The sequence below is a fragment of the Lutra lutra genome, chromosome 6, assembly GCF_902655055.1.
Source record: "Lutra lutra chromosome 6, mLutLut1.2, whole genome shotgun sequence".
NCBI classification, from domain to species: domain Eukaryota; kingdom Metazoa; phylum Chordata; class Mammalia; order Carnivora; family Mustelidae; genus Lutra; species Lutra lutra.
Genome location: NC_062283.1, coordinates 32,589,335 through 32,599,971, shown reverse-complemented (window position 1 = coordinate 32,599,971; position 10,637 = coordinate 32,589,335). Strand labels below are relative to the sequence as shown.

The following is a 10,637-nucleotide window of genomic DNA, read 5'->3' as shown; positions in this document are numbered from 1 at the left end:
TTTAAACAGTAGAAAAGTAATATTTGAAGGCATAAGTATAATTTTAATTTTACATTAATTTCATTTTACATCTCTGCAAATATATTCAAATAATGTAAAATTTGAATACATTTGTATTTAACTTTTAAATTATTTAACCCATTGCCATCAATAGAACACAGACTATGGAAAATCTTGATTATAACATAATGACTTTGCTAAAATAAAGATAAATAAAATTCATTTTATTTATTTATTTAAAAGATTTTATTTATTTATTTGGTAGAGAGAGAGACAGAGATAGCACAAGCAGAAGGGAAAGGGAGAAGCAGACTCTCTGCTGAGCAGGGAGCCCGATGTGGGGCTTGATCCCAGGACTCTGCGGTCATGACCTGAGACGAAGGCAGATGCTTAACTGACTGAACCACCCAGGCGCCCTTATTTATTTATTTTAAATTATTTATTTATTTATTTGAGAGAGACAGAGTGAGACCAAACAAGAGAGCTCAAGCAGGGTGAGCAGCCGAGGGAGAGGGAGAAGGAGGGAGATCATTACCTGAGCCTAAGGCAGACGCTTAACCAACTAAGCCACCCAGGTGCCCCTAAAATTCATTTTATAACACATATATTTTAGGGGCGCCTGTGTGGCTCAGTTGGCTGAGTGTCCAACTCTTAGTTTCAGCTCAGGTCTTGATCTCAGGGCTGTGAGAACAACCCTCCTGTTGGGCTGTGGGCTCAGTGGGGAGTCTGCTTGACATTCTCTCTCCAGCTCTCCCTCTGCCCCCTCCCCTGAACTGTCTCTAAAATAGATTAAAATTTTTTTAAATAACGTATTTTATTAATTGGTGAATAATGCTTATCTTTATTACTCATCCAACCATATCTGCTCCACCAATAGAATATCTAGATACATGTGATAATAATTAAACATAGTCATTTTGATGTTCTAATTGTGGTGCTTCACTCATATTTTTAAAATTTTGTTGTGAGGGTAAATTTGTCAAAGTAAAAGTAAAGAACATATTTAACAGTCCATTAACCTGATTAATGGCTTAAAAAAATTTAGACCTATGATATGTAAGCTTCCATCTTTACTCTTCCACTGGGACCCTACAAATGTCTACACCTTCTTTTCTCTCTATGTTGAATTAACCCCTTGGTGCCCAGCTGATTATTACTTCTTAGTTCACTGAAAAACAGAAGCAACAGAAGAGAACAGTCTCCACTTCCCACTATATCTCCCTACCTACCTACATTTCTGCCCTTAGACTCTGTCTTCCCTCCAGGCACCAAATGTAAGTATCTATCCAAGGCTACCTCCTCTACTTATGGACTGCACCCCAGGCCCTCTCACTCAAGGATACCAGTCCGACCACTCCTAAAATTACCACTTTACCCCCCTGTCTCCTCCCTCCCTACTTAGTCATTCCTATGAGCATATAAAAATACCAGAATATGTCCATTAAAAAAAATCCTTCCTCCTGATCCCACATCTCCTTCAACATTATGCTGCTTTTCTCTCCTTCCCTTTAGGGCAACATTCTTTGAAAGAACTGGCTGCGCTCTTGTTCTCCTCTTACTCACCACTCTCTCTTGAACTCTCCACTTCTTCCATCAAGGGGTGGATTTATGAGATCTATATCTCCTCCCTATAAATCTGAACAGGTTTGTGACTCTCCTGTAACCAATAAATGCAGTGAAGTCATGCTATAAGATTTCTGAGGCTAGATCTAAAAGGTGATGCACCTTTTGCCTTTTTCACTGCAACACTTGTTTTCAGAGCCACAAAGGCCATGTAAGAATTCTAACTATCCCAAGATTACCACGCTGTGAAGAAGGCCAGGCTACATGGAGAGGACTTGTGTAGGTGTTCTGGCCAAGAGCTCCAGCACAGATTCAGCTGACAGCTAGCATCAACTGCCAGAAGATGCCTCCAGATGGTTCCACCTCAGCAGCTAAGTCACCCCCAGCCTTTAAATCTTCCCCCCTGAGGAACCAGACATCACCAAGCAAAAACAACCTGTCCTTACTGTGTCCTTCCTGAATTCCTGACAGCATTCCACAAGTATAACAAAATGGTTGTTTTATGGTTATGTTAGGCAGCAACAGTGTGTGTGTGTGTGCGCGCGTGCGTGTTCATATATATGTTCATATATTTCCTTGCTTGGTTTGCAGATGGGGCCTACAAACAATGGCATCCCTATAGCAATGAGGATATCTAGCACCCAGATCTTGGTTTCCAAGTGTCACCCTGTTAGAAGAAGCCAGAAAAAGACATGGTTGATTCCTAAGCTGAGACAGAAAAAGTACAAATTGAAAGGGAAAGTAAGGAAGCGCTTAAATAATGTTATGGACATTTCAGAAGGACACGGGATCCGGCTTGAAGGGCTATTTTATTTGACAAATTTGGGATAATTTGTGCATCAAAATAATAATTATAGTAACCTATTATAATTCATTAAGTAAAATAGAAATCCACAGGTCCAGATAATAAATATGATAGTAATGGATTACACTTATTGAGTAAGATAGGAATCAATGAGTCCATAGGATATCAATAAATGAATAAACAAGGGAGAACAAAATGTTCTCTTTTATAGCAGATTGTTGACTAAAACCTGAAGAAGAAATGATGGAATTAAAAATCAGTATTTAATAAATATTATCATGGTGGTTATTCCAATGGGGGTTATCAATGGATGCTAAGGCAAATAGATAGAGATATGATGATAAGCAGATACTTAGGAATTACAAAGGGACACATCATGACTCTATGGAGGAGAAACCTGCCAAAGTGGGTTGGTAGTACAGGGGCGAGATGGGTTCACCTCCAGCACTTCCTGATGTCATGCACTGAAAAGGACATAACATCATTTTTCTCTTGCCTGTATGTGGCACTTGGGTTGAAAGATATCTTGCAGAAATGAAAAGCCTGTGCTCCTTATATTTTTAAAGATTTTATTTATTTACTTGAGAGAGAAATATCAGGAGCAGGAGGAGAAGCAGAGGGAGAGGAAGGAGAAAGAATCTCAAGCAGACTCCATGCTGAGCACTGAACCCAACAGGGCACTTGATCTCATGATCCTGATATGACCCAAAGATCATGACCTGGGCCGAAATCAAGAGTCGGATGCTTAACAGACTGAGCCACCCAGGTGCCCCTGAATACTGGATACTTTTAAAATGTTTTCTGTAAACTTGAAATTATTTTAAAAGTTTTTTAAAATCCCATGAATATACATTACATGAGACCTTGGTGCTGAACCTGCCATGTGGAAGGAAAGAAAAAGGTGATTGTATAGCCTTATGGTGAACTTGCCTCAGACATAAGTGAGGGTATCAGAAATTAATACATTAATGTAGCACTTCACAATTTACAAAAAATGAAAACAAACAAAAAAACACTTGTGTCATTTGCCCCTTATAACAATTTTGTGAGGCAAGAGATTTACCAGTTTTATAAAGCAAAACAAACCAAAACAAAACAAAAAACAAAAGCTAAGAAAAAGTCAGATGACTTCCCCAAGGTCACACTCACAGACAGACAAAAAATAAACTGAGGCATATTAAACATTTTAAGCGTTGGAGGAAAAACGGATTTGAATGGGGACAGCACCAAACCGGAAGTGCTTAGGCATGCTCCGTAGACGGGAGCCACCAGAAAGACTTACACAGATAAAAGTGCAGAAGCAAAGAAAGTAAATTATTTGGCCAGCTGTAAAAGCTTAAAGTCTAGTTGGCCGTGACTGTCCTCAGCGTTCTGATTTCCTAACCTTGAGGAATTTACAGGCTTAGATTTTGATGTGCTCACATAGGCCACCACGCCATTAGCACCACCTCAGTCTCATGGCCTCTTTGTTTAATTAATTTAACACATGTACTCGCTTCGGCAGCACATATACTAAACAAAAATTTAACACACCTCCTAATTATGTAATCAGTTTGATCCCATCCAGGTTTTTTGACTTTTAACACAACCCTCTTGAGGCAACAGCAAATAATAACATGAGTTGACTCTAAACAAAATTGTAACATCGTTTGTACCTTACTGGGGGTGAACAAGGTCTTCCTACTAAGGTAGGTAAGGGACCCTAAAGGATCCAGGTATGAGGTCCACTACCTCACACTGCTTACTTGGCGGGCTACCCTATCCCCCATGACCCCACTTAACCCAGGGGATCCTCTGGTCTCCACATGGGCTTCGATTTCCGTCATGGACCTTCCAACCAGTGCCTGAGGAACAGGGCCAAGAAATGACCTTCAATCTTTGCCCCAACGACAACCTTCTGGACGACATTCCCAGCCAACAACTCTTTCTCAGGACCCCTCACTTTCCCTCATTATTGCGCCAACACTTAAGCTCCAATACTTAAGCTCCAATTACACTCTCTGGCCCCGCTGACCAATCATGATCTTTCTCTTTTTCTAGACCTCCCCTTGGGCTCCTGCGGTCCAATTATAGCTGTCCTCTTGAACGCAAGGGCCGGAAATCCGGAAGAGAGCTGTGTGGGTTTTGGTGGGCCACGCTTAGTGGCCGCAGACTTGGGGGAGAAGTAGTCCTGCGCAGCCTCCAGCCCACCTCTGTGCTTCCCCACCCACATGGGTTAGGAGAGCCCTTCCACTAGGCCTTTTCTCACCACCCTCTGTGAAGCTGGAATGGGCTGTCAGCGGCTCACGGTAGCATACGAGCTCTGCTTGCTCACCCTCTCTCTGTAGGACCCCAAGATGTTGGGCCCTGAGCCTAGAGACCTAGAATGACTCGAGCAGTTCCAGTTTGCATGCGTCTGTGTTGGGCCTTCCGTTGCCAAGTCCCAGTTATAGTAAAGGCGGACAGACTTTAAGAATCATCTAGTCCAGACCATTCACAGTGCACTGGATGATTATATCAGTGTTTCAAAGGCTCAGAGGCTCTTCTCTCCTTTCTCTGTCTTTGGTGGGGGAATTAGGGTCAAGCCCGACAGGTGCAGGACTTGCTGCTGCCATGCCCCTTAATCCTGGTGCTGCTGAGCAAGGGCTTCCATGCCAGCCTCCCTGATCCAGTCAGCTGTCAGACTATGAGTTAGTATGGCGGAGGAGGAAGGTGATGTGGATGAGGAGGATGTGTTCCTGGCATTTGCCCAGGGTCCCTGTCCTCCCAGGAGTCCCCTGCGTCGGGCCTTGGACAAGGCCTTCATTATCTTCCTGGCCCTCGTCCTCACACTACTGACACTGGAGGCTGTTTGTAGGCTACTGTGGCTGCTGCCATGGGCAAAGTTTGGGGACTGGCTCCTGAGAACACCTCAGAAGGAGGAGGAGCTGGAATTGTGACCACCTTTCCTATTAACGTTCTCTTCTCCTGCTACAGAGGTGAGAGCAGAGGGAGATGGGACGGCTGGGGGCTGTGTAGGGGACACTGGGATAGCTTACAGCAGCTGTCTTACATTTTTTTGCACTTACACATTGGAAATTAATTTTGAAAAAGTTTGTACTCACATTTTAAAGTCACCACCTTAAATTTTTCATCATAAATTAAAATTGTTTCAAGGATGTAATTTCTGGTATATTGAAAACATTCACATTGAAAAATGAAACAGATCACCCTTTGAATGTCCAGGGGAAGGGTAATATCAGAGTGACGCAATACTCACCCCTATCCATTTAAAAATAGATAAACAAGTTCCTAACAATTAGAATTATTCCTTTTCTTCTTTCATGACTCTCTTTTCTCCTTGAACACCTGGTTCACTTCCCCACAGACAATTTTAGGCTTTTATCTTATTTTTCTAAGATCTTATTTACTTATTTGTCAGAGAGAGAGAGCACAAGCAGGCAGAGGCAGAGAAGCAGGCTCCCTGCTGAGCAAGGAGCCTGATGCAGGACTTGATCCCAGGACCCTGGGATGATGACCTGAGCCAAAAGCAGCTGGTTAACCAACTGAGCCACCCAGGCATCCTGACAATTTTAGGCTTTTATACTTGAGTCTTTTATTGACTAATCTATCCTACTTTCCTGCCTATACTTATATTTTAATTGAGATGAAAAGCATTTTTCTTTCTTGTGACCATAGACAGAAAAGTTAAAAAAAAAATTTCCTCTGTGCTATCATTATGAGAACAGAACTGATTAAATGGCATAAAGACTGCACACATTTTTTAAATGGCTAAAAATTAAGAGTGCATTTTTTAATGAGATAAGGTAGGAGGTGTTTATGGTACCTTGATGAAAGAAATAGGCTATGAGTGTGTGTGTGTGTGTGTGTGTGCGCGCATTTTAAGATTTTATTTATTTATTTGAGAGAAAGTGAGAGGGGAAGTACAAGGTTATGTGTGTGTTTAAGATTTTATTTATTTGAGAGAGAGAGTGAGAGGGAAAGTACTAGCTGGGGGGAGAGGCATAGGGAAAAAAGAGTGGGAAAAGCAGACTTCCCACTGAGTAGGGAGCCCAGATAATGACCTAAGCCAAAGACAGATGCTTAACTGACTGAGCCACCCAGGTGCCCCACTATGTGTTTCTTTATTAAGACAAGGTAAGATTTCGTGATTGACAACCACAGGCACACCTCAGAGATTTGCAGGTTCAGTTCCAGACACAACAAAGCAAATACTGAAATAAAGCAAGTCAAAGGAACTTTTTTGGTTTCTCAGTCCATATAAGTTATGTTTACACTATAGTCTATTAAGTGTGCAATAGTATTATGTCTAAAAAACCACAAATGCACATACCTTAATTTAAAAATATTTTATGGAAGGGCACTTGGATGGCTCTGTCGGTTAAGCAGTCAACTCTTGATTTCTGCTCAGGTCATGATCTCAGGGTCATGAAATTGAGCCCCATGTTGGGCTCTGTGCTGGGTGTGGAGAGCCATTGGCATTCTCTCTCCCTCTCTCCCTCTGCCCCTCCCCACCCAGCAACACACACACTCTCTTGCTCCCAAATAAAAAAAAATACATTATTGCTGAAAGATATCATCTGAGCTTTCAGGGAGTTTTAATCTTTTTGCTGGGGAAGGGTCTTTCCTAGATGCTGATGGCTGCTGACTGATCAGGGTGGTGATTGCTCAAGGTTAGGATGGTTGTGCCAGTTTCTTAAAATAAGACAACAAGGAGGTTTGCTGCATCTGTTGACTATTCTTTCACAAATGATTTTTCTGTAGCTTGTGATGCTATTTGTTAGCATTTTACCTACAGAACTTTCAAAATTAGAATCAATTCTCTCAAACCCCGCTGCTACCTTATCAACTAATTTTATGTAATATTCTAAATCCTTTGTTGCCATTTTAATAATCTTAACAGCATCTTCACCAAGAGATTTCATCTCAAGAAAACACTTTTTTTTTTTTGCTCACCCATAAGAAGCAACTCTTCATCTGTTGAAGATTAATCTTGTGATTGCAGTCAATTCAGTCCCATCTTGAAGCTCCACTTCTGATTCTAGTTCTCTAGCCATTTCTACAACATCTGTGGTTATTTCCTCCACTGACATCTTGAACACCTCAAAGTCCTCCATGAAGGTTGGAATCAACTTCTTCAAACGCTTATTAATGTTGATTTTTTAAAAAAGATTTTATTTGTTTATTTGACAGAGAGAGACATCACAAGTAGACAGAGAGGCAGTCAGAGAGAGGGAGAAGCAGGCTTCCCGCTGAGCAGAGAGCCCACTGTGGGGCTCGATCCCAGGACCCTGAGATCATGACCTGAGCCAAAGGCAGAGGCTTAACCCACTGCCACCCAGGCGCCCCTTAATGTTGATATTTTGACCTCATCCTATGAATCACGAATGTTCTTAATGGCATCTACATTGATGAATTTTTCAAGAAGGTTTTCAATATACTTCTCCCAGATCCATTAGAAGAATCACTATGTATGCCAACAATAGTCTTATGAAATGTATTCTTAAGTGATAAGACTTAAATGTCAAAATTACTCCTTGATCCATGGTCTGCAGAATGGATGCTGTGTTTAACAGGCATGAAAACAATATTAATCTCATTGTATATTTCCATCAGATCTCTTGGATTACCAAGTGCATTTTCAATGAGCAGTAACAGAAAGGAATCTTTCTGAGCAGTAGATGTTAACAGTAAACTTTGTTGTCAAGAGATGTGCTGTCATCCAGGCTTTGTGGTTATTTATAGAGCACAGGCAGACTAGATTTAGTGTAATTCTTAAGGCCTCTAGGATTTTTGGAATGGCACATGAGCAATGACTTTAACTTGATGTCCCTAGCTGTATTAGCCCTCAACAAGAGAGTCAACCTGTTGGTTGAAGCTTTGAAGCCAGGCACTGACTTCTCACTAGCTATGAAAGTCCTAGATAGTATCTTCTTCCAATATAAGACTCTTTCATCTACACTGAAAATCTGTTTAGTGTAGTCACTTTCCTTAATTATCTCAGCTAGGTCTGCTAGGTAACTTGCTACATCTTCTACGTCAGCACCTGCTGTTTCCCCTTGCACTTTTACGTTATAAAGATGGCTTCCTTATACCTCATGGACCAACCACTGTAAGCCTCAAACTTTTCTTCTGAAGCTTCCTCACCTCTCTCAGCCTTCAAAGAATTGAAGAGTCAGGGCCTCTGAGAGTTTGGCTGTGGCTTAAGGGAATGTTGTGGCTGGTTTGATCTTCTATCCAAACGATTCAAGCTTCCTCCATATCAGCAATAACGCTGTTTTTCTGATTGTTCATGTATTCTCTGGAGAGGCAGTTTTAATTTCCTTCAAGAACTCTTCCTTTGTATTCACAGCCTGACTGCTTGGCATGAGAGGCCCAGCTTTCAGCCTATCTCAGCTTTCAACATGCCTTCCTCACTAAGCTTAATAATTTTTAGCTTTTGATTTAAAGTGAGAGGTGACTCTTCCTTTCACTTGAACACTTAGAGGCCATCGTAGGGTTACTCATTGGCCTAATTTCAATATTGTTGTGTCTCAGAGAATAGGGGATACTGAAGAGAGGGAGAGAGGTGGGGGAACACTGGTTGGTGCACAATATTTATTAAGTTCACTGTCTTATGTGGGTGTCATTTGTGGTATTCGAAAACAATGACAATAGTAACATCAAAAACTACTGATCACAGATCACCATAACAAATATAAAAGTAATGGAAATTTTTGAAGTATTGCAATACTTACCAAAATGTGACACAGAGACACACAATGAGCAAATGCTGTTAAGAAAATGGTGCCAACCTGGGTGGCTCAGTGGGTTAAGCCGCTGCCTTTGGCTCAGGTCATGATCCCAGGTCCTGGGTTCGAGCCCCGCATCGGGCTTTCTGCTCAGCAGGGAGCCTGCTTCCTCCTCTCTCTCTGCCTGCCTCTCTGCTTACTTGTGATTTCTCTCTGTCAAATAAATAAAAATCTTAAAAAAAAAAAAAGAAAATGGTGCCAATAGGGGCAGCTGGCTGGCTTAGTCTGTAGAACATGCAACTCTTGATCTTGGGGGGTTGTAAGTCTGAGCCCCACATTGGATGTAGAGATTACTTAAAAATAATTTTTTTTTTTAGGGGCGCCTGGGTGGCTCAGTGGGTTAAGCCACTGCCTTTGGCTCAGGTCATGATCCCAGGTCCTGGGTTCAAGCCCCACATCGGGCTTTCTGCTCAGCAGGGACCCTGCTTCCTCCTCTCTCTCTGCCTGCCTCTCTGCCTACTTGTGATTTCTCTCTGTCAAATAAATAAATAAAATCTTTTAAAAAAATAATTTTTTAAAAGAAAAATGCTGCCAGAAGATTTGCTCAATGCAAACCTTCAATTTATAAAAAAACAAAAAAAAATTCCACAATATCTGTGAAGCACAATAAAATGAGGGAGGAAGTCTATTATAAAAGGAAACAGGAAGAGGGAGAACCTGTACTGCAGGCATTTACTCAGTAAGACCAATTTTGCAAAAGTTGAGAATCTGGAAATTAAATTCCTCCAGCTCCTCTAAGTCTAAGTACCCTCTTGGAGTTTTCATGTTCCCTAATTTGAAGACTATAGGTGTAGACATGGTGTGGGATTCTTTAATGGAAGGGAGGGTTTGAGCTTCTGGTACTCTGAGAGCTTAGGGATGTAAGGACCTCTGCAGTCCTAGAAAGCGGTAAGATGCTTACCACTTGTCGAATGTGAAAGGTTGCAGGAGACGGGAATCTCCGTGTTAACCAGTCTGACTTCCCCATAAGCTTATATTTGGACCCAGCTTGGCCTCCACGAGTCCTTCCGGCCTTTCTGAAGTTGAGTGAGATGGGCGCGAGGACGAGGCGGGCGTCAAAATCAGTTTCTTGTCTCTTTCTTCAGCTCTCCCAGAAGAAGAGGAGGAGAGGAGTAGAGACCCAAGGTATTTTAGAAGTCTCATTTCATCTGATAGCCCTCACAGCGGCAATTTGCACAGCTTCTCCTCAAAGCTCCCGCCCCATATCGCTGTCCGAAGGCCCTGGAGCTCCTGGACAAAGCTCGGCCTCCAGGTCATCACTGCCCACACTTCGGGAACCCCCACCAGAAAAGAACGGAAAACCACCTAGGTGCCACCTACTTGGTTGGTCCTTAGTTCCGTAGAGGCGCTTAAAGAGACATCAATAACAACAGCAATAATAACAACACATTTGTATAGCGCTCTGTGCTCATTTGTATGGTTGTGTTATGATTTCACGATTGGGAGCGGAAAGAACCTGGAAGTAGAAGTAGCTGCTGGACAGCGGCAAGGGAGTGCGC

At 42.0% G+C, this 10,637-nt stretch overlaps 1 protein-coding gene across 1 annotated transcript; it reads left to right on the top strand.

Annotated features, from left to right (window-relative positions):
- Window positions 1-4,982: 4,982 nt before the first annotated feature.
- Window positions 4,983-5,286, top strand: SMIM40 (small integral membrane protein 40). Its single transcript, XM_047733389.1, has one exon. The coding sequence runs from the start codon at window positions 5,044-5,046 to the stop codon at window positions 5,284-5,286; it is 243 nt and encodes an 80-aa protein (XP_047589345.1). The 5' UTR covers window positions 4,983-5,043.
- Window positions 5,287-10,637: the final 5,351 nt, after the last annotated feature.